The sequence below is a fragment of the Sorex araneus genome, chromosome 11 (assembly GCF_027595985.1).
Source record: "Sorex araneus isolate mSorAra2 chromosome 11, mSorAra2.pri, whole genome shotgun sequence".
Lineage (NCBI taxonomy): Eukaryota > Metazoa > Chordata > Mammalia > Eulipotyphla > Soricidae > Sorex > Sorex araneus.
The window spans coordinates 26974696-27000832 of NC_073312.1; the positions used below are offsets into that span (position 1 = coordinate 26974696).

General features: G+C 48.3%; 1 protein-coding gene across 1 annotated transcript in view; it reads left to right on the forward strand.

Annotated features, from left to right (window-relative positions):
• Nucleotides 1-26137, forward strand: part of DNMBP (dynamin binding protein) — a 122811-nt gene that overhangs the window by 82676 nt on the left and 13998 nt on the right. The window contains exons 6-13 of the mRNA XM_055119434.1: nt 10838-11028; nt 11869-11968; nt 15581-15728; nt 16677-16694; nt 17384-17583; nt 18941-19071; nt 21102-21206; nt 25143-25271. Coding sequence (XP_054975409.1) covers nt 10838-11028; nt 11869-11968; nt 15581-15728; nt 16677-16694; nt 17384-17583; nt 18941-19071; nt 21102-21206; nt 25143-25271 — 1022 coding nt within the window. The remainder of the gene's footprint in view (nt 1-10837; nt 11029-11868; nt 11969-15580; nt 15729-16676; nt 16695-17383; nt 17584-18940; nt 19072-21101; nt 21207-25142; nt 25272-26137) is intronic.

The following is a 26137-nucleotide window of genomic DNA, read 5'->3' on the forward strand; positions in this document are numbered from 1 at the left end:
CCCCCAGCACTGCAGAGGAAATGCAAACCAAACACACAAGAAGATCCATTTTCAATGAGAGCAATGGGAAGAAGGGAGGAACCAGCTAGATGTGGGAGATGTGGCATGGCTGTATATCCAAGACAATGACTCAACAACACTGAAAGCAGGAGATGGTAGCTGCCACCACCAGAACTGTGTAATGTGTCTGTTAAGGTGATAGGCAGGGCTCGGGGTGGGGGGGAGGGGGGTTAGAATATGGGAACATTGCTGGAGGGAAGCTGACACTGGTGGTGGGATTGATGTTGAAATATTATATGCCTGAAACTCAACGATCAATAACTTTGTAAATCATGGTTCTTTAATTCAATTAATTATATATAAAGAAGTTAAACCCCCTAATAGAAACAGGAAAAAAAAGTCAAGTAAAGAGAAAAAATTAGAATATCTTAGAGAAGCAGCCAGAAAGCAGTGTTGATGCAAAGATTTTAAATAATCACTGTAGATGGGTAAGGGGCTTTCCTTGCACACACTGTTCAATCCCCGGCATAATATATGGTCATATGCTCCCCCCCACCCCCCGGCACTGCCAAGAGGGAACTTTGAGCACTGAGCACTTCCAGGTATGGCCCCCAAACAAAACAAACATCTCGGTAGTGTTATCATGAAACCTGAAGACAGAAGGCAGGAAATGGCCAGGCCCGTAGTGAGAAGACCTCCAGCCCCAAACAGACATGACCTCTGGCCCAGGCTGGTCACTTCATTCCCTGGTCCTTGTTTCCTGGCCTGTCGAATGAGAGCTGTCGTACCTTCTAAGAGATCTGGACAACACGCCATCAGTTCCGTGAGTGTGTGTGCCTAGAAAATGAAGCTTTCCTCTGAAGCTTGGTTGGCTGACTCTAACCAAAGTAATGACTGTCATAAAACAGGCTGTTTAATAACTGTCATTCATTGCTAATTGTTTCATGAAAACTCTTTGCCCTCTTGATTATTTGACCTCATTTGGCTAAATATTAAATAATAACAGCAACCTCACAGTTGACTTGCCGTGCCGGCAGCCCTCTCCGGATTTGTGTGTGTTCGCTGGCCGTGGAGGTGCTACTTCGGATCCCGGTCATCAGTAAGCACAAGCGGTAAAAACAGGACTTTAAGTGCTGGTCTGGACTTGGCTTTCCTCCGTGTTTGATAGGGCCCAAGAACAGGACAAGGGGGTAGAAGTGTTTCCCCAGGGTGCAGACCTTGCTTGCAGCGGTGGTACTCTGGGCTGTTTTCCCAAAGGGCAAGCAAGGAAGTTGCTGAGCCAAAGTCACTGGCAGGTTCGGGTCCCTCCTGTTCCCTTCCCCCCCCACCCCCCCACCCCCCCACCCCCGCCGTCCCCCTTCTCCCCCGCCCACCCCCCACTGCTGAGAGTAAGGACCCGAAGGTACTGGATCCCTCTCTGAAGCCCAGAGATCCCGGAACAGACCTGCAGGAAAGACCACGCCCCAGAGCTGAAAAGTGTCCCAGGGGCAGGAAACACTTTCTCCCGGAGTAAAAGGTCCGTAAGCGCCCAGAGCCGGGCTGCCTGGGGGCAGGGTGAGCCGGCTGGTACTAGGGCACTCTGGAAAACCAGGAGGTCGATTCCTCCCTCGACCTGGGAAGTCATCTCGAGGAGGAAGTCACTCAAGTCGTCACAGATTGGCCAAAAGGGGCGGCTGCACTGTTTCATTTTGTTTTGTTTTTGACCAGCTGGCGGTTATTTCAACAGTGTTTCTTTGGCAATTTAGAGGTATTTGTTCAGAAAGGAGCCCGGATTGTTAAAAAGTAAAGAAGGAATTTTAAAGTGAATTAATAAGTTGATTGAGCTGCTGACTGTTCGTATTTGAATATTTGAATATTCTGATTTTACAGCCAAGATTCTTTTCCCTATTTTTTTCCCTATTTTTTTTTTAAATTGTTGTTACTGTTGTTTGAGGGCCACACCCAGCGGTGCTCAGGGCTTAGTCCTGGCTCTGCACACTCACGGATGTGGAGCTGGTGGGGCACAGGAGACCACATATAAGATTGGGGAATCGAATGCTGGTCAGCCACGTGCAAGGCAAGTGCCCTACCCGAGGTACTATCTCTTCTTAAAATCTTTTATCCTATCATTTTATTTGTGTATAAGATGACATAGAAAAACTAGAAAATATAAAAACGCCTGTCATTCGAAACTTAACAGGGTATGTAGCCTAGAGGTCAAATATATCCTTTGCATGTGTGAGGTCCTTTCTATCCCTGTGTTTTGGGGTTTTTTTCTGGGGGGGTGGGGACCCAGTGCCAGTGCTCAGGGCTTATGCCTGGCTCTGTGCTCAGGGATTATTCCTGGCCATGCTCACTAAATGGGGTTCCAGGACTGTGTGAGGTGCCAGGGGGTATTGAACCAAGGTCGACCCTGAGCAAGGCAAACGCCTCACCTGCTGTTACTACCTTTGTAGCCCCTCAATCCCTGATTGTCTAAAGCCGGTTTGGTTTGGGGAGGGGGGGCCCACACCTGGAGGTGCTCAGGGTTTTCTGCTGCTGGGGCTTACAAGACTATTTGCGGTGCTGGGGGGTCAAACCTGGTTACCCACATGCAAGGCATCTGTGCTATTACCCAGGCCGCAAGTCCCTGGTTAAAAACAGAGTTATAATTCTCTCACAACCACTTCCTCTCCCCCCCCAACACACATCAGACATCTTTCCATATAAATATGAATCTGTATCTTAGTGGCTATGATAATATGGTTAAACACATGTGCCACAATTTATTTAGCCATGCCCTTTAGGGAGAAATTTGGGTTGTTTCTTATCTGGGCTGTTTCTAAACTTATGTATACATTGATAACCATCCCTCTATATAATCTTTGTGCAAAATTGTCCAATTCTTTACATAGAATTAAATTGTAAGAAAGCATTCAGAGTTTTCACAGACTCCCTTTTCCTTTTGGGAAGGAGGTGAGGCTTTGTGACAGATGCTCTCCCTCCCCTGAGTAGAGTGTTCGAGGTGTAAATAAGAGAGCCGTCAGGGGCTCAAGGGGCAGAGCAGGCAAGCACTGAACATAGAGCCACACATTTCCGTGGTGGCGCCACATGGTCCCCCACGCATCTCCGGACGCAGCCCTGGAGGCCTCATCACTGCCTGCCTGACTCTGCAGATCACCTCCCCACCCAGAGAGCACTGGTCCAGGGCCAGGGAGATGGCTCAAGGGGCTGCAGTTCAATGCCTGGCACTGCCTCTCTGAGCACCACTGGAAATGAGCACCCTGAGTACATTCCTGCTGGGAGTGACCCCTGAGCACTGTCAGATATGATAGGACAACAACAACAGCAACAACAGCAACACAAAAGTGCTGATTCAGCTCAAGTCTCCATTGATCCTCCAGCCCAAATCCCTGTTCCTTCCTGAGACAAACTATGACGGTTTGGTGTCGAGACCTTGCCCTGTGCATTTATACCTTGAATATGTGTGTGGGGGGCAACACCAATATTTTCCTGGGGCTTTTCTTCTTTTTTTTCTTTTCCCTATTCTCTCTGTTTTTCTCTTTCTTAAAATGTCACGTTGGGGGGCCAAAGCGATAGTAAGGCAAGTAAGGAGGTTTGCCTTGCACGGGGCTGGCCTGGGTTCAAGCCCCAGCACTGCATAATGGCCCCCTTGGGCCTGCCAGGAATGACTCTGATCACCCAGCCAGGTGTAAGCCCTGAGCATAGCTGGGTGTGATCCCCCCCACAGCAAATAAATACGATGGCACATCGGGATCCCCGGCACCCCATATGGTTCCCCAAGCACCACCAGAAATGATTCCCAAGAATAGAGCCAGGAGTAAACCCTGAGCATCTCTGGGTATGACCCCAAAGCAAAACCAAACCAAAAACATGCACATCAGTCTGCAACTTCCCTTTTCCTCTTCCCCCTTGCCCCTTACCCCCCAAGGATAAATGTTGGTCCTGGAAAGAACTGAGAGAACTGAAATGCAGGATTTGCATGCTTGAGGCTCCGAGTTTGATCCCAGGATCTGGTCCAGGAGCCCCCTCCTCCCTCGATACTGCCTGGATGGCCCTGGTGGCCCCCCGCATTGCAGGCCTGGGGCAGCACCTCATGGCAAGGACAGAGTGCTGAACCATCAGCCTTGTTGATGAGTATCTGTAGGAAGTGACAACCCCCCCTTCCCCAAGACCTCCTGAACACTTTTTGGGAGCCCTCCCCCTCGGAAAAAAAAAAAAGATAATAACAAAAGTATAAATGTGAGCTGAACAGAGCTCCCAGCCCTGGCCAGTATTACTCTGTGTTTTCTTACTCTCTTGGGACCAGCCAGCTGGGATCCACTGTGGTTTTAGGGTGAGACACTGAAGGTAGGAAATCGGGGTCCCTTGGCAAAGTGACGGCTGTCCCCAGAGAGGCCCTGAGCAGAGAGGACAGGGGCTGTCATAGCCCCACCTGTTCTCCAAGGGCATGGGATGGCCTCGAGAATCATTTGCTGAAAAGAACATCCCAAGGAGCAAAGCTGGACAGGCACGGGAACGAGGCCGAGGTCAAACTGGCGGGTTCAGGTGCTTCCGTGTTGGGCCCGAGGGACGCGCGTTGGCCAGGAGCTCAGCCACCCCCTCTTCCGCGGCTCCGTCCAGCTCCCAGAAATTCCAGCTCCATCCTTTAGCACTGGCCCTGCTGGGATTGCCCCGGGGACTCCGCCGACCCGGGGCATTCATATGTAAATATAGGAGAGCCTGGGGGGCGAGTGTGGTGGGGGGCGAATACCGACCCTATTCAAAGCACGTCGGGGGCTGCAGAGCATTCCTGAGCTCTGGGAAGATTAAACAGCCTGGCCGCGCTCGGAGCCGCTCTCACGCTGGCACCGGGATGCTGGGGTGGGACTGGGGGGGGTGTCCCGCCGGGTTTGCTGGAGCTGAAGCAGCGGGGAGAGCCCTGGGCGCCCCGCTCCCGCGCAGCCGTCGCGCAAAGGCGGGAAGCGTGAGTGGCCTTTCCCGGGACCCCGGGAGCGGCGGGTGTGCGGGGCTGCGGGTTTAGTAAGGGAAGGTCGAGCCTGGAGGCTTCATACTAGCTGGGGTACAAGGGGACTGGGGGGTGGGGGTGGGGTCTCCAGGAACGGGGTCTCGATTTTCGATGGGATGGGGACTGAAGGGCGGAGAGGAAGAGAGTGCCTTTGCAAAGGCAGCCTCAGCCCACCCAGGCAGATAGGGATCTAAGCACCCCGGCCTCAGTTTCCCGCCTGGGTCTTCATCCCCAGAGCTTATTGTTCTTCTAGCCACGCAGGAGTAGACAGTGTCTGAACTCAGGTTGGTCGGCTCCGAGCACTTGACCCTGATCTGGTGCGGAGGGGAGCCTCGGAAACCCTGGGTTTTGTTGGGATTGAATACCCGGATGCCCCTTGCCCCCCACCCCACTACCCCAGGTTTGGGGGATCAGTGTCTTAGGGCCACTGCAATTGCAGTTGAGCAAAAACATCTCACAGAATTAAAAAGAAATCTCACAGAACTGTTTTGGGCTTTGGGTTTTGAATTTTCTTTCTTGTTGTGCGAGGTATTTGGTGGTGGTAGTTGGGGGGGGGGGCGGGCTAACGCCTGAGTCACACCTCACACCTGGTGGGGTGCTGGGGAGTGGGTGAGGGCGGCTTGGGAGCTTGTGCAGGTGCCTGCCTGGCCACCTGGACTTCAGCCTCTGGGTTGGTTTGGTAGGTTTGGGGGACACACCTGGCCCTATGCTGGGGGGGGGGTGCTTCTACCTGGTGGTGCTTGGGGTCCCAGTGGTGCTGGGGTTCAGACCCAGGCCTTCTGCATGCAAAGCCCATGCTCCAACCCATGGAAATATTGTGTGTTTTAAAAACTTCATTTTGAATAATAACAGATTTACAGAGAATTGTTATAGTACAAAGAATCTTCTGCACATCCCTTTTTTTTCATATTCACCAGCATATAAGGTTTTGTTGTCTCCTCTTCCTTCACCTCTTCCTCCTCCTCTTCCTCTTCCTCCTCCTCTTCCTCTTCTTTCTCCACCTCCTCCTTCTTCTTCTCTTTCTCCTCATCCTCTTTCTCCTCCTCCTCTTTCTTCCTTCTCCCCCCTTTCCCCCAGCCTTTATTCCCAGCTCTGTGCTCATGGATTACTCCAGGTTGGGCTCAAGGGACCGTATGTGGTGCTGGGGCTCAAATCAGAGTTTACCACATGCAAGGCAAGTGCCCTACTCTCTGTACTCTCTCTCCAGCCTGCCATGTTTGTTCTTATCCCCTAGAAGTTTCTTGTGAGCTTTTTGCATGTCTTGTTGCCTCTCTCATGACACATGCTAAACTTCACTATATGCTTTGCATGATCAGAGATGCAGCTATAAATACGCTTTTTCCTTTTGGGGGACACACTCGGCTGTGGTCGGGATCCACTACTGGCTCAGTGCCTGTGAACCACGCAGTGTCAGGGGTTGGACCAGGACTTCCTACATGCAAATGTCAGCTATCTCTCCAGCCCTGTCTGGATATTCTTAGACGTTACAACCTCTGATATTTTGCCATTTCAGGAAATTTGTCATAGATTCAGTCATTTCTCTGCTTAAGATCCATTGATCGGTTTTCTTTTGAAGTGCACTTTCCAGAAGCATTCAGGGGCGACCTTGGTGATCCTTAGCTCTGTGGTGTTTGGGTGCAGAGGTGCTGGGGGGACCATGAGCCCAGGTTGATCTTGGACTGCGGCATGCCAGGCCTGCACTCCAGCACCACATCCCTTGCCCTCACTGAGTCTTGTTTTCTCTAATGGGGAGCTCTTCTTCAGAGTCTCTTTTGTGGTGTGATAATTTGAAGGGTTTTTCTGATCTCGCCTCAAGATTCACCACAGATTATTGCTGAGTACATAAGGGATCTCGTGTTGTTTCCAGACATGCCAGTTGGAAGCACTGTGATGTCTGTTTGTCCTTTGCTGGTGACGCTGGTTTTGCTCGCTCAGCTGCGGAATTCATTGTCGTCACTGTTTTTCATTGTTATACTTAATAAGTAATTTATAGAGACTAATAAGTGGGCCAGTCCCCTGATCTTGTCAAACCCTGTCCCCACACCAGAATCATCTGTTGGTCATTTGTGCCTGAACCACATTTTATTCTGGGGGTGGCAGATTGATTTTTCTAATACTATTATTTGTTTTATATTTATCTGTTGACATTTGACCAGAAGAAAGGGCTCTCTCAGGACGGGAGACAGTACAGGGGTGAAGGTTCTTTCCTTGCACATTGGCCAACCCTGGTTTGATTCCTGGCACCACCAGGAGTGACCCCTGAGCGCAGAGCCAGGAAGGAGTAAACCTTGAACACAGCCCAGTGTGACCAAAAATTAATAATTTTTTTTAAAAAGTAAGAAAGAGCTTCCTTCCTTCCCCTATTGATTTACTTACTTGTCTATTATCAGTATGAGCTCATGGGTTCTGATTGTTGTGAACTATAATCCGCCCCTTCTGGTGCTTATTAGTTTTGATATTCAACATATACCAGACGTGGTCAGTGGGAGCCAGGTTGCCTCAAGCTGCCCCCTTGCTCTTTTCACATATCCCCATGGTTTAATTTAGCACTTCCTCACTTTCTGCTGTAAGATGTTTCAAATCTGCCACTGTGAGTTTGTACAGCAAACTCGGCCTTGGATGCTGCCAACCGGGGTTCAATCCCTGGCATCACATATGGTCCCCTGAGCACAGAGCCAGGAGTAAGCCCTGAGCACTGCCAGGTGTGGCCCCGCCCTGCCCTCCCACCATGAAACAAAACAAAACAACATGTTTCAGATTCATTTCTACTTTGCAGTCCCCATTCTGGAATTAGTCTTTCTCCAGAAAGAACCAGAACTCTGATTCCTTTTAGTGGAGAATGTTTTTTAGAACCAGAATGTGTTTTACTTTTGTAAACATTGAAATTTCTAAGTCTTTTGAGAAAGAACAGTTGCAGAAATATTTTGGAGACCAAAACCTCTGTGAAAGCCTATTTTTTTCTAAGTAGATTGACATCTGCATTTGCTTCTGAAATCTAATAAATCTATACTTGGGCATACTAATATATTTACTTAGCAAATTTGTATTTTTTTTAAAATAGGGGCTACACCCAGCTGTGCTCAGAGTTTACTCCTGGCTCCGGGCGTAGGAACCACCCACTCCAAGCAGACTTGGGGAAAAGGGGTATATGAATGCCTGAGATTGAACCTGGGTCGGCTGCATGCAAGGCAAGTGACCTGTATGCTATGCTATCACTCTGGTCTCCAAATTTGTGATTCTTAAAAAATGAATTTAGAGGAATTTGGGGCTGGAGCAATAGTTTAGTGGGCAGGGTGTTTGCTTGCATACAGCGGGCCCAGATTCCACCCTTGGCATCCCATATGGTCCACTGAGCCTGCTAGGGGTGATTCCTGAATGCAGGAGTAACCCCTGAGCACCGCTGTGTATGGCCCCAAGTACCTCCCACCCCCACCAAAAAAAACTATTCTTTTAATTGGTTCTTGAGGAATTTGTTATGAATGGCAAAGCTTGCTTTATTGACAGCTTTTCGATTGCTGTAATTTTAAATGTTCCCTTTTGATGAAGAAGTGCCACCCGATCTTTCTAAATCTGTCATTGTCACTGTCACTGTCATCCTGTTGCTCATCAATTTGCTTGAGCGGGCACCAGGAACGTCTCCATTGTGAGACTTGTTATTGTTTTTGGCATATCGAATATGCCATGGTTAGCTTACCAGGCTCTGCCATGCAGGCAGGATACTCCCGGTAGCTTGCCGGGATCTCCAAGAGGGACAGAGGAATTGAACCCAGATCGGCCACATGCAATAACTCATATAAGTAACAGGCAATTATAAACCTAATGATAGAGTACGTATTGTTTGCATTTTTTTGATCATGCCAGAGTGGTTCTATAGAGATTGTTGTCATTGAAAATACTATTAAAGAACTTCATGTTTATGGTGTACTTGTATCTCTCTTCTCCAACATTTAAAGTAACAAAACCTGCTCATTGAGTCTTCATGAATGTTTTGATAAGGAGGATTCAAACAATTTTTACACACTTCATTATATACCTGGTCAGTCCACCATCACATTTGTACTTCCGCAAATAATTCCTATCTAGCCCATCTTCTCCTTAGTTGGCAAAGTTAAGTGCCCCTGATAATATATATTTAATGTGCCATTTCAATTTTTGTTTGTCTGGGGACCACATCTGTCTGTGTTCAGGGTTTACTCCTGGATCTGCACTCAAGGGTTATTCCTGGCAGTGCTCAAGGGACCATATGGGGTGCAGGTGGTCAAACTTGGGCCAGCCAAGTACAAGGCCAGTGCCCTACTCACTGTACTCTCTTTCTGGTCCCTGTTTCAACATTTTTAACTTTTAGCTGGATATTCTGTTGCTGAGATCAGGGAATGATGTTTCTGTTTGATTAAGTGAAAGCAGTTATTTGGGAGTAGGGATGGGATTCCCACATGATGCTCAGGAGACCCATATTTTTCTTGGTAAACCAGGTCAACCCTTCAATACGAGAGCCTGAGAATATAGCGCTGGAGATTCCCTAAGCTGTCCTGGCAGTGCTGGGCCCCCCAGGCCTGCACCCAGCAGTACCCACAGGGACATGTGGTGCTGGTCAGCTACATGCACGCCGGCACTTTGATCCCTGTACTGTCTCTCTGGAACCTGCACTCTGGGGGAAGGGCCTCACCCAGTGATGCTGAGAGTCTATTCCTGGCTCTGTGCTCAGGAGTGACCCCTGGGAGGTGCTTGGAGTCCATATGCAGAGTCAGGGAGTGAGCTGGGGTCAACTACATGGGAGATAAGAGCCCTAATTCCGGTCCTATCTTTCCGGCTCTCCTGGCCCCACGATTCTTTTTCGAGGTTGGGTGAGTGGGGAAGCGGAGAGTACACTCTGGGATCAAACCCAAGGCTCCTTCGTGCAAAGCATGTGCTCCAGTTCTTTCAACTGTCCCTCCATCCACTCTCCTGCACCCCCAACCCCAGTCCTGAAAGTAATTATTTTGTTTGCTTTGGTTTTGAGCCACACCCAGTGGTGCTCAGGGCTTACTCCTATCTCTGTGCTCAGGGATTACTCCTAGTGGGACTCCAGGGACATATTGGGTACCCAGGATTGAACCCAGGTTAATTGTGTACAGATGAGTGCCCTACTCCCCGTGCTCTCTCTCCAGTCCCTCTTAATCAGATATGAGAAGGTTGTGGACACTGGTGTGTCCTCCTCGAAGGGCCAGCTCCTCCTTTTCTTTTTTTTTTTGGCTTTTTTGGGTCACACCCGGCAATGCACAGGGGTCACTCCTGGCTCTGCACTCAGGAATTACCCCTGGCGATGCTCAGGGGACCATATGGGATGCTGGGAGTTGAACCCGGGTTGGCTGCGTGCAAGGCAAACGCCCTACCCTCTTGCTGTCTCTCCAGCCCCGCCAGCTCCTCCTTTTCTTACATGTCCTAGAAGTATTTTCTCACAGATGGGAAAAGTTCTCTGTAGCAATGGCTTCCTCATCTCTTCATCTACTCGCAATTAGAGCTTGATGTGATCAGATCAACTGCTGGTGGTTCAGTGGTGAGGCCACTGATGCTCAAGGCTGATGCTCTTACTTCTTAGAGATCATACTTGACTGGACTCATCCCCTTGGACCAGCAGTTGTAGGCCTAATGGTTGGTTCTGTGCGCAGACCCCATGGTGCTTTGGGGTCCCCAGGATTACATCCTGCAGTGTTGGGATAGAACTCAAATGAGGAGCCTCACTTGTGTTGGGCGCATGCTCTAGCACTGGAGCTAAGTCCCACGCCCAGGGGGCGCGTTCTTTTCAACTCCACTGGGGAAGGGTCCTGGCTTCGCACCTCCACCTGCTGACCCCATTCTCTTCCCTTCCAGAAATGACACTCCTCTCCTCCCAGTCTTCACCAGCGGCTTCTTCGGGGTCTGTGTCCACGGAAAACCCAGAGCAGAGGATGCTGGAGAAGAGGTCCAAGGTGATAGAAGAACTCCTGCAGACAGAAAGAGACTACATTCGCGACCTCGACATGTGTATTGAGCGGATCATGGTACCGCTGCAGCAGGCACAGGTGGGATTCGGGGGACAGTGGGTGGGGGAGATTAGCCTCGCCTTGAATATGGTTCTCCAAGCCTCAAGCATTGGGATTGGGAGCTTCCACCCCAAAGATTTACCAGGTCTGAAATGAAGGCGAGAACTATTGCTCCTGCTCTTAATTCAAGGGTCCTAGTAGTCTGGGACTCACCCATGATGCCTCAGCATTCTGCTACTTATAAAGCCCACTGTTAGCTTAAGCGCCTGGCTGCGATAACTCCTTGGACACCCTGTTTCTGTAGCTCCAACAAATAATTTCGAGGTATCCAGGCTTTTTTTTTCTTTTCTAGGAAGGTTATATACAATAGCGTAATCAAGTTGGGGGATTGTAGGGTGCCAGGCTCTGGCACCTGGTTTCCCAGAGTTTGTTCAGGACACCCCTCTAAGAATTTGCGATCCTAGATGCTAATGATAAATTTTAAAAAGTTTTTCTTGAAGGATTCACAGTCCTAGTAATAGCTTGTTCCTTGACCACCTGACTTCTCTTGGTTTGTGCCTGTACTCTCAAGAACTTCTAAAGAAAGTTGGCACTGCCTTCAGATTTGGGGTGCTGGCCGGGAATCCGTATTTCAGTTGTCATTATGGATGGGGATTGACTAAGGAAGTTGGGGGTGTTGGGTGGAGGAGCGTAACTGGATCAAGTGACACGAAAGTGTTGACCATCTCTGCCCTGTGGGGGCAGAAAGTGGTGAAAAGGTAGAAGGCAGTGCCTTGAAGATGCTTGTGTGCGTGTATATGTGTGTGTGTGTGTGTGTGTGTGTGTGTGTGCGCACCTCTTCACCTCCACATCTCCCTGAATTTTGTTTTTCTTTCTCAGGTACCCAACATTGATTTTGAGGGACTGTTTGGAAATATGCAGATGGTGATTAAGGTCTCAAAGCAATTACTGGCTGATCTGGAAGTCAGCGATGCTATAGGTATGAACCCCTGCCCCTCTCCTTCCTTCCTACACCTCCCCCCTTCCCCAGGTCTGTGGATAGGAGAAGGTTCCTTGCTGGTAAAGTAGTGATTTGGCGGGGGCGGGGTGGTCAGACCCAATGATACTCAGGGGTAACTCCTGGCTCTGCACTCAGGATACTCCTGGCTCTGCACTCAGGAATTTTCCCTGGCGGTGCTCAGGGGACCATATGGGATGCTGGGAATTGAATCCGGGTCGGCCGCGTGCAGGGCAAACGCCCTACCCGCTGTGCTATTGCTCCAGCCCCCAGGAATTACTTCTGATGATGCTCAGGGGACCATATGGGATGCCGGGGATTGAACCTGGGTCGACCGCATACTAGGCAAATGCCCTACCCACTATACTATTGCTCTGGCCCTGAGTAGTGATTTTTTTTATTTCTTGTTTTGGGAGGGGCCACACCCAGCAGTGCTCAGGAGTTACTCCTGGCTCGCACTCAGGAATTACTCGTGGCGGTGCTTGGGGGACCATATGGGATGCCAGGGATTGAACCCAGGTTGGCCACATGCAAGGCAAATACCCTACCTGCTGTACTATCACTCCAGCCCCCGGAATAGTGATTTTTAAGAAGTAATTTTTTTCCTACCAAAAGGAAATTTCCATTACCTAGTTCAGAGGCCAGCCTTCTCCCACCCTGACCTCAGCCCTGACCTCACCCCATTTCTCTTCTTCTCTACGGCCTGCTTAGAGGTGATACACAATGTTAACATAGGATTTGGGTTTAGGGTCAGACCTGGCAGCACTTGGGGGTCACTCCTGGTGGTACTTCGGAGATTAGACAATCCTGGGGATCAAACCTGGATCTGCAGCACTCGAAGCATGAGCCCTTTGAGCCACTCTCCTGCCTCACTCGAGCTAGGACATAATAGGATGGTTCAGACAGATGGTGGCAGCCCACCTGCAGACTATGAGACCAACTGCACAGGTGGCACTAGTCTAACTTTCTCAATGAAATAAGATAAGAAATGTGGCTAAGTACAGCTATGAGTGTTTTTACTTTCATTGTACATACAGGTATACTGTGTCATGATCTAAAGCGCAACTAACTGTGTGGGTCATTGTCAAAATGCTTGAAAAGTCACCATCTGTTTGTAATTTAAAAAACAAAACAAAGGGAAAAACTATTGGTTGCATATTGTTAACAACTTTATCCAAATTTAGCAAGTTGGCATTAAAAAAAACACAAAAACGGTGAACATAGGACCAGAGAGATAGGATCACGGGTAAGTTTTTTGCTTTGCTTGTGGCTGGCCCAGAATTGATCCACTAAGCCCCGCCAGGAGTGATCCTTGATCTCCTGAGCTCAGGGATGAGCCCTGAGCATTAGCTGGGTGTGGATCCCTCACCCCCACCCCAGATAAAAAGGCAAACAGAGAAGATAGTAGAAGAGAGGCAATGAAAGAGGATATTTTACATTCTCCGGACTTCTCCACGTATGAACGCAGGACAGGCGACAGCTCCTTCCTGTCTGTATGCTTCCGCCCTGGGTTTCCCGTGAGCCTGGTCTGCAGTGTCGCCCTGGGCTGCTGCTGTCATCCAGGTCTCAAGGATCCATTGCCACAGAAATTCCAGCTCTGCAGGACTCGGCTCCTTGCCCAGCGGACTGTGTCCTTGTGACAGGGCAGCTGGCACCGCCCTGAGTGGGCCATCAGGGAGAGGGAAGCTCAGCTGGGTGGCCCGCCATTGCTTCTGCCATGTTCCTCAGGTCTTACAGAGGAGCTTGAACACAATGCGGAGAGCACGTCCATGCCATTGCTATTCTTAGTTATTTTATTTTGGAGGGGGCTTCCAGGCAGTGCACAGGACGGACCCCGTGGAGGCTCTCAGCCATGGGCTGGCAGTTCAGCACCAGGGTCTAAGGATGCTCAGGGCTGAGGTCCTGGGGATGTCTGGGTCACCCCAACAGTGCAGGGAGTTAATTTTCTTGCTTACTCCTACCCCCCCTCCAGGCCCTTGGTAAAGACTGAGGGTTTTACACATATCTGACTGGTGCTTGCTTTGTCCCAACAGAGGAAGTTACATCCCTGTCATACTCAAGTGTTGCAAGTAGTGAAATTATAGTAGCACCAACAAGAAGGAGCCAGACATTTACAAGTTTCCTTTTTTTACTTTGATATCATGGTTATTACTAAATTGTTTCTATGTGCCTCCCCACCCCCACCACCACCATCAGTGAAAAATAAAGTACTATGTTGGGGCTAAGAGATGGCTTAAAGGATTCAGCACATGCTTTGCATGCAGGAGGCTTGGGTTTAATTCCCAGCACGGAATGGTCCCCCATGCTCTACTCAGAGTCACCCGAAAGCATAGAGCCAGGAGTAACCCTCAAGTACTGCGAGGTATGGCCCTAAAACGAAACAAAAAAAATAGTATTTCATATGACAAAATAGGAGCATTATTGTATATATACTATTTAGGTTGATCTTGGGCCTACCCCCAATGCAGTGCTCAGGTCACTTTGGCGGTGTGCCAAGGAGCATGAGGTGTTGGGTCCAAGGATCAAATGTGGAGGGCCTTGGGTTTGATCCCCAGCACCACAGAGGACCCTGAGCACCTCTGGGAGTAGCCTCTGAACACCACCAGGTGTAGTCCAGATCCCCCCTCAAAGGAAAAAGATATACACTCCAGTCCTTTGAGCTACCTCCTAGCGTGTGTGTGTGTGTGTGTGTGTGTGTGTGTATGTGTGTGTGTGTGTGTGTGTGTGTAAATTTAGGCCACACGCAGCTGTGCTCAGAGCTAACTCCTATCTCTGCACTCAGGGTTTACTCCTGGCAGTGCTTAGGAGACCATAAATGATGCCTGGGATTGAACCTGCGTTGGCTGCATGCAAGGGAGATGCCCTACCCACTGTACTAGCTCTCGGCCCCTCCTCTCAGTATTTTAAATTTTTTACAATTTTCAGTGTAGTCCTGTGTACATAATTTATACACAGAAAAAATTAGGAACTGCTGCTCTAGAAGGATGGTGTCATCCCTGGGGAAATATTTCTTGGGTTAGAGAGTGAAAGCCCTTACAAGTTCTGATCACGTACCTTAAGGAGAAAATTTGCAAAAGCCTTTCCTCTGCCTGACTGAAGAAGGAATTGGAAGCTCTCTCTGTGTGTGTGTGTGTGTGTGTGTGTGTGTGTGTGTGTGTGTGTGCGTGTGCGTGTAGTTGTTGTTGTTGAATATAAACACATGGATGACATGGTTCCTTGATTTTGGGTATTTTTTGGTTTTGTTTTATTTGTTTTGGTTTTGTTTTTTTTGGTCACACTGGTGATGCTCAGGGGTTCCTTCTGGCTCTGCACTCAGGAATTACTCCTGGTGGTGCTCGGGGGATAATAGGAGATGCCAGGGATCAATCCTGGATCTACCATATGCAAGGCAAATGCCTTATCCATTGTACTACCTGACTCTTCTTAATTTTGTTTAAAGTAAGTAGTTTTATTTGAGTAATTTCTTGGAAATTTCTTATTATTTTGTGTTAAAATTTCTTGTGTAGGATATAACTGATGACAAAGCTTGGTTATAGGCCTTACTGGGTACTGGGAAGAAAGTTACTAAAAACACTGTTTGTGTATGACTCCAAGGACCTGTGTTTCTTGATCATCGGGACGAGCTTGAGGGAACCTACAAGGTTTACTGTCAGAATCATGACGAGGCAATTTCACTGCTGGAAATCTACGAGAAGGACGAGAAGATCCAGAAGCATCTTCAGGACTCTTTGGCAGATCTTAAGTAAGAGATTTGGAACACTTCCATGAAAGTGATTTGGTCCTGCCTCTTAGAGGTCCCTGTCTTATATGTGTCTAGATTTTGTATGCCACCTACCTCTCTTAAAAAATAAACATTAGGGTACTCTTTCCCCATTGTATAGCATGGAAATCCTAAGTGGCTTCCTATTTTGGTACACTTGAATCTCTTCTCTCCAGACTCACAAAGTATTCAGTTACCATTTTCTGGTGAGTAGAAGCCAGGAAGGTAGTTTGGCGTAAATAAACAAGAGCATCAGTAAATTATCCTTGTTTAATTATCTTTGACTTCCAGGGGAGATTCCCCAGTCATAGGAAGACAGGGGGTTAAAGATTTATTTCTAAGGGGACTGAAGTGATGATACAGCTGGTAGGGTGCTTGCCTTACAAGTGGCCAACCCAAATTCTATCCCCAGCATGCCATATGGTCCCCAAGCACTGCCAGAAGAAATTCCTGAGTGCAGAGCCAGGAGTTACCCCTGAACATTGCCAGTATGGCTCCAAAACAAGCAAACAAAAGACTTGATCTAAGAAAATCAAAATGGAATTATGGGTTTACCAATTTGGGGGGAGGATGAAGGGTACAGCCATTGATGCTCAGAGGTTGCTCCTGGCTCTGCACTCAGGAATTACTCCTGGTGGTGCTCAGGGGATTAAAGGGGGTTCTGGGGATCAAACCTGGGTCTGACGTGTGCAAGGCAAACACCCTACCCACTGTACTATCACTTTGGCCCCACCAATAAATTTTTTTAATAGACTAACAAGGTATAGCACTATACCTTGACATTTATCATTTCCCTTTATTGATGCAATTTTTTTTGTTGGCCCAACTAGTAGGCAGTAATTGAAACTCTTAGGATGTGACACATATGTGAAAATCGGTGTTGTGTTATCTCTAATCAGCTGTCTCTCTTTTCCATCCCCTGCCCAACAGGAGCCTGTACACTGAATGGTAAGTTCCCTTGTTGCACAATCTCTTTCCTATCCTGCTTTACAGGCAGAAACATCCAGGCATTCCTGCCTTGCTGTGTTCTTCTCCAAATGACATTTTTTATCTATTTTTTTTTAATTGTCCTTATTCATTTTGGAGCCACATCTGGCCTCACTGGAGGGTTACTCCTGGCTTGGTGCTTAGAGTCCCTGGCCATATTTTTATTTGTTGATTGGCTTCTGTCTTCTTCCACCAGGAGAGGATCTTTGTTATTGGTGTATGTGTGTGTGTGTGTGTGTGTGTGTGTGTTTGGGTCACACTGGCAATGCTCAGAGGTTACTCCTGACTCTATACTCAGGAATTTTCCCTGGCATTGCTCCGGGGATCAAACCTAGGTCAGGCACGTGCAAAGCAGATGCCATACATGCTGTACTGTCACTCCAGCCCCAAATTGTTGTTGTCATTACTAAATCACCAGCGCCTAAAACAGTTCCTGCACTCATTAGTTGGTTTCTCAAGTTTGTTCTTTCGGGTTTTTTTTTTTTTTGAGTACTGGGGAAACCCGGAGACTCACACAGGCAGAGCATGTGCTCAGCCCTTTGGGATATAAGAGGGAGATTTGAGATATGAGCATATTTCAGAATAATAAACCTCCATAGGCCCCGGGTCAGTGATAGATGACTAAAATCTGCTTTTTCCTTTTCTTCCAGGGGATGCACAAACTATATCAACCTGGGCTCCTTCCTCATCAAACCAGTGCAGAGAGTCATGCGCTACCCGCTGCTGTTAATGGAGTTGCTGAATTCCACCCCAGAATCCCATCCGGACAAAGTGCCTCTAACCAGCGCAGTCCTCGCTGTCAAGGAGATCAACGTCAACATTAATGAGTACAAGCGTCGGAAGGACCTGGGTAAGAGGAGCATTCCCGCAGAGAGGGAGGTATGCCCTTGAGAGAACTTTCCCTCGCCAAAACTTAACCTCTCCAGTAGAGATGGACAAGGCAGATGGCAGGTAATAGGAATGTGACGAAGAAATGGCAGAATTGAGGGGAAATGTCCTAAAATTTTTTTTTAATTGTGGGCCAGTGAGCTATTGCAGTGGGCAAAGTGTTTTGTTTTTGTCTGTTTATTTTTACTTTATCTCCAGAATTTTCTGTGGATTGGCCCTAGTGTCTGGCACAGGTTATCAGTCAAACCATTCCTATAGAGCATTTTGTGACACGAGTCAATCGGAGATAGATATCTCATTTGTCCATGAAGCCATTTGAAGTGGTCTGATCAGACCGACATGGCTTCTTTCTATGCTTTGTTGGAATGGAAAGTGAGGCATAGAGAAATTAAGTGTCTTAGCACCACACATTGAGTAAACTTCACTGTCCTGGCCCCAGACCTTAGACTCTTGTCCTTCCATCACCATTCCTGTCCTCCTTACCCTGGCCCCTTTCCTGTTTGTCTGTGCACTCTCGCTATTGTGCTTCCGGTCGGTCTCTAGATATGACTGGGACTACCATTTTCTCTCTATTCAGTTATAAGCTCTCTGAGAACAAGCTGGAGCTACCGTGCAGTGTTCGGTCAGTTGTGTGGTCTCTGGGGCCGTAGAGTTGGTGCAATGAGGAGGTGTTGCTTTGCACACGGACGACCTGGGTTCAGTCCCCAGCACCACATCAGGTCCACCAAGCCCCGCCAGGGGTCATCCCTAAGCACAGCTAGGAGTAAACCCTGAGCACCGCAGGGAGGTGTGGTCCCAAAACAACAGCAAAATAGAAAAAGGAAAAAAGACCCAACAAACAGATGTGTGGTCAAACCCTCTCAAGCCATGCTTTCTTTTTTTTTTTTTCTTTTCCTTTCTTTTTGCCAGGGGAGGGAGTGACATCCAGAGTTGCTCAGGACTTAATCTTGGCTCTGAGTTCAGGGCTCACTCCTGGTGAGACTTAGAGGGTTATACGAGATGTCAGGGATCGAACCTATGTCAGCTGCATGCAAGGGAAACACCCTACCCCCTGTACTATCACTCCAGTCCCCGGAAAATGCTTTCTTTTTTTTGTTGTTGTTCGTTTGTTTGTTTAGGGACCATACCCTGGCAGTGCTCAGGGGTGACTCTTGGCTCTGAACTCAGGAATTACTCCTGACAGAACTTAAGGGACTATATAGGTTGCAGGGGATAGAACCAGGTCGGTCCCATGCAAGACAAGCGCCCTCCCCGCTGTGCTGTTCTCTGGCCCTGGAAATTGCTTTCTAAGGCATTGATTTGACTCCTTCCCTCCCCAGTCCTCAAGTACCGCAAGGGTGATGAAGACAGCCTCATGGAGAAGATCTCCAAACTGAACATCCACTCCATCATCAAGAAGTCCAACCGCGTGAGCAGCCACCTGAAGCACCTCACTGGCTTAGCCCCACAGGTGAGCTACCCAGCCGTGAGGGCCCAGAGCATCTTTGAAAGCCTTTTATGGCCCCACAGGGCCGCTTGTACAGGGGCAGCTGGCTTGATGTCGATGAGCAAGATTCCATTCTCAGTACCACCCCAACTGTTTGCAGACCCCTGAAGCTACTGCATTCTCTTTGTATGCCTCTGGGAGCTACTCCCAAGGGTACAAAGGCAAAGCTGCCAACTGGTCCCTGTTCAGTGCTTTCAGACTCCCTGAGGAGCCTGTCAGGGGAGAGGACAAAGTAAGTGAGAATGGACTTCAGAGAGCACCTTAGTTCAGTGCCCTCCATCACACACAGCTCTCGATAGTGTCTACCCGATCCCACTTGTGAATAATACCAGCTAGAAAAAGAACCAAGGCGGGGCTGGAGCAATAGCACAGCAGGTAGGGTGTTTGCCTTGCACGCGGCCAACCCAGGTTCTATTCCCAGCATCCCATATAGTCCCCTGAGCACTGCCGGGGGTAATTCCTGAGTGCAGAGCCAGGAGTGACCCCTGTGCATCGCCGGGTGTGACCTAAAAAGGCAAAAAAAAAAAAAAAAGAAAAAGAACTAAGGGGCCAGAGATAGCAGGTAGGGGCGTTTGCCTTGCATACAACTGACCCAGGTTCGATTGCAGGCATCCCACATGGTCCCCAAAGCACTGCCAGTAGTAATTCCTGAGTGCAGAACCAGGAGTAACCCCTGAACATCACTGAGTGTGACGCAAAAAGAAAGAAAGAAAGAAAGAAAGAAAGAAAGAAAGAAAGAAAGAAAGAAAGAAAGAAAGAAAGAAAGAAAGAAAGAAAGAAAGAAAGAAAGAAAGAAAGAAAGAAAGAAAGAAAGAAAGAAAGAGAGAAAGAGAGAAAGAAAGAGAGAGAGAAAGAAAAAGAACCAAAAGCACATACCTGCTAAGTTCTGCCGTTTGTTTTTTACACGCTGCTGTGTGTCAGCAGGAGCTCAGTAAATGTGAGCTTTCTTTCTGTTGTTTTGTTTTGTTTTGGGCCACACCCGGCGGTGTTCAAGGGTTCCTGGTGGGATCAGGGGGCCATATGGGATGCCAGGGATTGAACCTGAGTCAGCTATGTGCAAGGCAAGTGCTCTGCCCACAGAGCTATCGTTCCAGCCCCTGTTTGAGCTTTCTGTTGGTAAGAGATCTCACCTGAACCTCGGAGGGCAGGTTTGGTCTAGGGTGGGGAGAGGGTCGTGCACACCAGACCAAGTGAAGACTCTCAGGGCCGACCATGATGCAGGAACTAGAAGCAGAAGAGGGCAGCCCAGGGCGAGGATATTCCCTAGCAGACGAACTGTGGCATGCGTGTTAGAGGGCCAGAGGGCACTGTAGAGATCAGGTAGAGTTGCGTAAATCCAATTCAGTACATTTTCATTCTGGGGTAGCCCACGTGTCAACTAGGAGTGTGAATTCATTTATTTTCTTTCACAAGTTTCTCTTCTCTTTCTGGAGAAAGCCACTTTCTCTCTCCTCACTCAATTCTCTTCAATAAAACGTTATTATTTTAAATATTAAGCTCAGTCTGGTCTAGTTCAGGGATACAGCAAAGGTTTAGCATTTAAACAAAGACTGGAAAGAGAATTCAGGAGTAAGGCCCATGCCTTCCACACAGTAGACCCTAGTTCAGTCCCAGACACTGTTTCGTTCCCCAAGCACCACCAGGAAGAAGTCCGAAACACAGCTGGGTGGGGCCTTAACCACAACCCCTCAACTCTCCCAAAAAGGGTTTTATAAAAGTGCTTTTTTTTAGGGGCTGGAGTGATAGCACAGCGGGTAGGGCGTTTGCCTTGCACTCGGCCGACCCGGATTCTAATCCCAGCATCCCATATGGTCCCCTGAGCACCGCCAGGGGTAATTCCTGAGTGAAGAGCTGGGAGTAACCCCTGTGCACCGCCGGGTGTGACCCAAAAAAAAAAAAAAAAGTGTTTTTTTTTTTAAAAAAGATACTTTAGTGACTATGATGAGTTGTGGGCGAGTTCAAATCCACTAACATCTCTTGCTTCTTTTGAATAGATAAAAGATGAAGTATTTGAAGAAACAGAAAAGAATTTCCGGATGCAAGAAAGACTGATCAAATCTTTCATCCGGGACCTCTCTCTCTACCTCCAGCACATCCGGGTGAGTGAACTCGGCTCTGGGTGGATCCTGTTCATGGAATTCTGTCCACATCTCCACCCTCTAGCACGCTGTCTGGTGGACAGTGAAGAATCTGGACTCAGAAGACTATTGACATTCTTTGGGTTGGAATTCCTTTTCAATTATTTGAAAGCTAAATATCACTTAGAAAATTATTGCTATGTTGATTTTTTTTATTTTATAAAAATATTATTTTTCTGGACTGGAGAGAAAGTATTATTTTTCTGCCTTGCGTGTGGCTAACCTAGGTTTGATCCCCAGCACTGTGTATGATCCCCAAACCCCACCAAGAATGATTCCCGAGTTCAGAGCCAAGAGTAAAGCCCCAACCAGAGGCAGGTGTGGCCCAAAAACCAAACAAAAAAAATTTCCCCAGTGCTAGGGACTGAAGTCAAGATCTTAGACACATAAGGCACATGTTCAACTGCTGAGCCGCATCCCTGACTTCTCACCCAAATACATGAGAAATTTGGGGGGCTATGTCCAGCAGTGCTTAGGGTTTACTCCTAAGTAAACTAAGACTTTGAGCTCAGGATCACTGCTGGCAGACTTGGGGGACATGTAGTATGTTGGGGATCAAACCCAGGTCTGCCTCGTGGAAGGCAGTCCCCTACCCACTATATGATCACTCCAGCCCTTTAAAAAAAATGATTCAACTTTTGTATGTAACAGCATAGATTTCGCTGTGTATCGCCTTTCATGCAGCCAACCTGTGTTCGATTCCTCTGCCCCTCTCGGAGAGCCTGGCAAGCTACCGAGAGTATCTCGCCCACACGGCAGGACCTGGCAAGCTACCTGTGCGTATTGGATATGCCAAAAACAGTAACAATAAGTCTCTCAATGAGAGACGTTACTGGTGCCCACTCGAACAAATCGATGAGCAATGGGATGACAGTGACAGTGACAGTGACCTTTGTGAACCACTATCCATGTATATCAGAGTATACTCCCTGAAGGACTGGTTTCAGTATCTGTCACCACACATTTAGCCCCTTTGCGCTGTTTGCCCATTCTCCTTCCCGCTGGGTACTATTGTTTCCATCCAACAGTCTAAGAGTTTGTTTTGTTTGTTTCTTTATCTTCCACATGGATGAGAGCTCTTATGAGTATTTGTCTTTCTCCTTTGGATTTACTTCACTTAGTGTAGTACCTTATGTGTTGCATTTATTTATTTACGTATTTATTTATTTTGGTTTTGAGATATCCCCTGGTGGTGCCCATGGTTACTCCTGGTAGAGTGCTGGGAGGTTATTCCAGGCAGTTCAGAGTGACTTTGTGGGTGCAGGAGATCAAATCAGAAACTCTCACATATGCTTCAGCTCTTTGAGCATCTCTCTGACCTCTGCTGGTTTCATTTTTACTTATTTCTTTATTTTTGCTTTTTTGAGGTCACACCCGGCAATGCTCAGAGGTCATACCTGTCTTTGCACTCAGGAATCACTCCTGGCAGTGCTCAGGGGACCATATGGGATGCTGGGATTGTACCCGGGTCAGCTGCGTGCATGGCAAATCCCTGCTGTGTTATTGCTCTGGCCCTGCTGTGTTCATTTTTATTTTTATTTATTTTTTTTTTTGCTTTTTGGGTCACACCTGGCGATGCACAGGGGTTACTCCTGGCTCTGCACTCAGGAATCACCTCTGACCGTGCTCAGGGGACCATATGGGATGCTGGGATTTGAACCCGGGTCCGTTGCGTGCAAGGCAAACGCCCTACCCGCTGTGCTATCTCTCCAGCCCCATGCTGTGTTCATTTTTAAATGGTATAGATCATTGCTCCTCTGCACTGAAGCTTCATCACTTTTCTTCCCAGTCCCTTTAAAAAAATTGACTGGCTTCTATTTCTTTCTAATTTTTTTTGGCAGGGGGAGGGGCACACCCAGCAGTGCTCAGGGCTTATTCCTGACTCTGCGCTCAGGGATCACTCCTGGTGGGCTTGGGGGACCATATGGGGTGCCAGAAATTGAAGCCAGGTCAGCTGCATGCAAAGCATACCATTGTACTATCTCTTCAGCCCTATTTTTTTTTCTTTTTTCTTTTTTTACTTCTTGGGTCACACCTGGCTATGCTCAGAGGTTACTACTCCTGGCTCTGCACTCAGGAATTACTCCTGGTGGTGCTCGGGGGACCGTATTGGATGCTGGGAATCAAACCCGGGTCGGCCTTGTGCAAGGCAAACACCCTACCCGCTGTACTATTGCTCCAGCCCCTGGTTTCTCTGTTTCTTAAGAAACATTATTTAGGAAGTATCTGCCACACTTCATTTTATTAAAATCCTTTTGAAGTAATAGTAAGACAATGGTTCCTATAGAGGTATGCTTTCTAATAATAATATTCATTTATCCTTGTGACCCAATGACTGACTTTGCATGTAGGAAGCCCGTGGCCAATCTTCGATAACACATGGTGCCCTGAGCACTACTGGGGGTGATCCTTGCTTGAGCTTGTCTCCACAGCAGTGGGTGGTGGCATTTGGAGGCAGGGCAGACGTTACAGACCAGGCGTTGGATAGGCAGGTGAGAGGTGGTTCTGAGTGCTAACGATGGGATACAAGAAAGACAATCTTGAACAGTTCGTCACAGACAGAAAAGGAAAGCCCTGCCTTTTAGGAAAATTAGGTGGATCAATTAAGAACCACCAGTAATATAAGCCAAGGTTATTGACCATATAACTCAATGTCTCATTGGCTTGTGGGCTTATATTTTGGGGATCTCTCAACATTTCTTTTAAAAGATGATACAAGGATATTGTGGTTTCTATTTGTGCTCTCACTTGGACGCAGTTAGGGAGATTCTCCCATTTCTCCCTCCAGGGGAGCAGCAGCTTTATCTCTGTGTACAGAGAAAGGAATGACGGGCAAGAGGTCTATAAACACTGTAGAATGACACACCGGGTTTTGAGGTCCAAGGCACTGATGTTTGGGCTAGGGATTTCATTTACCCTTGCAATAGCTTAATGAAAGCTTAAATACATTTAGATGATATGCAGGTTAATAAAAATAATAGGCATGGCCTAGACTTAAACTAAAGAAGGAGAAAGCCAAAGAAAACTAGCCTGGGATTAAAGGCTACCATGTTTGTTTATTCAGAAAATGAGAATGGAGTCAGTGAACAAAACAGAAGAAAAAACCCTCCCTTGTGGAGCTGGCATTGTCACCTGGAAACTGGGGGGCAGGGTTGGGGAGACACAGTCCAGAGACACAGTCCATCAATCCCGGTCTTGTGGATGGTGGTGTTTGCTGGGACCCAGCAGAGTAGCTAGAAGTAAGAAGGCAACGGGAGGGAGCAGTATTGAGCTTTGAGAAGGTGAGAGCAGAGGCCAGGACTCAAAAGATGACTTTTTTTTGGCCTAAATTCTGCAGGAATCCTGTTTCTACTTTTTGGTGAATTAAGGACATCACATCTTAGCCATAGCACAGAGCTTAGAGCACTTGCCTTACAGGAGTGAGGCTCTGGGTTTCATCTCTGTCAAGGAGGGAAAGGAGGGATCCTTTAAGGACATAGGAAAGTGCTGGGGACAGAGTGACAGTACAGTGGAGAGGGCGTTTGTCTTGCATATGCCGCCGACCCTGGTTCAATCCTCAGCATCCCATATAGTCCCCCGAGCACTGCCAGGAGTCATTCCTGAGCCAGGAGTAACCCCTGTGTATCACCAGGTGTGACCCAAAAAAGCCAAAAAAAAAAGGAAGGACATAGGAAAGTGCTAGAGAGATGATAAACACCCTCATTAGTTTCTCCATGATCAGGAATCTCTGTGCCCCATAAACCACACTTAGTGAGCGTCCGGTGTTTTCGTGTCAAAGCTAAACAGTGCACCGGAGAGGTGTTTCATTCTGGAGCCCCCGTCCCACGCCCCACAGGGTGGGTGCTGAAGGCTGCACAGCTCTGTCTTCCCTGACTCTGTGTTTGTGCCCGGCTGCAGGAGTCGGCCTGCGTGAAGGTGGTGGCCGCCGTGAGCATGTGGGACGTGTGCATGGAGAAGGGACACCGGGACCTGGAGCAGTTTGAGAAGGTGCATCGCTGCATCAGTGATAAGCTCTTCACAAGCTTTGTAAGTGACTCTCCCTCACCCCCCTTTTCGAGCCGGCCCTTCTTCCTGTCTTCGCTCCCTGGCCAGCTCACGGGACACTGGATGGCAGGAGCACGCGCATGGCCAGCTTAGCTGTCCTGCAGCCAGAGTCCTGGCAGGTCTTAGATTTATAGGCAGGACGTCACTTTCCATTTGCTCAAAGGACAGCCGGGACCTGTCTGTATTCACCCCGATTTGGGGGGGCTGCTTCTGATCAGCCTCCTTTCAGGGACAAAGGGAAACTGGTACCTTGCATCTGGCATGGCTTTCGTTAAATTTTGACCTAAAGAAACTATATGAGTCATAATTTGAAAGGACTGTTTAGGAAGAGTGAAAGGGTTAGCAGAGAGAACTTCCAGCAGATAACTGTCCATCTCGTAAAGAAAGTGCCAGGAGGGACTGGAACGATAGCACAGTGGGTAGGGCGTTTGCTTTGCACGCGGCCGACCTGGGTTCGATTCTAGCAGCCCATAGGGTCCCCTGAGCATCACCAGGAGTAATTCCTGAGCATTGCCAGGTGTGACCCAAAAAGAAAAAAAAAAAGGTGCCAGGAGGTGACTCAGTGGTAGAGCACCTTCTTTGCAGGTGTGAGACCCCTGTTGGATCCGTGCTCCCTCCCTCCCCCATCTTATCTTACCCCCCATCGGTGAGTGCAGTGTAGCTTCTTTGGGGAGCACCTCTAACAGGTGCATGAATCTCCAAAGCTGATGTGTGAGCACTGCTCCAGCCAAGTGAGCAGACCCGCGGGGCCCCGGCCTCACAGCGGCAGAGGAAGGAAAGGACATGGGTGAAAGTTAAAAGGACTGGGAACGGGGCTCGGGGCAGAGCACTTGTCTTGCCTGTGTGAG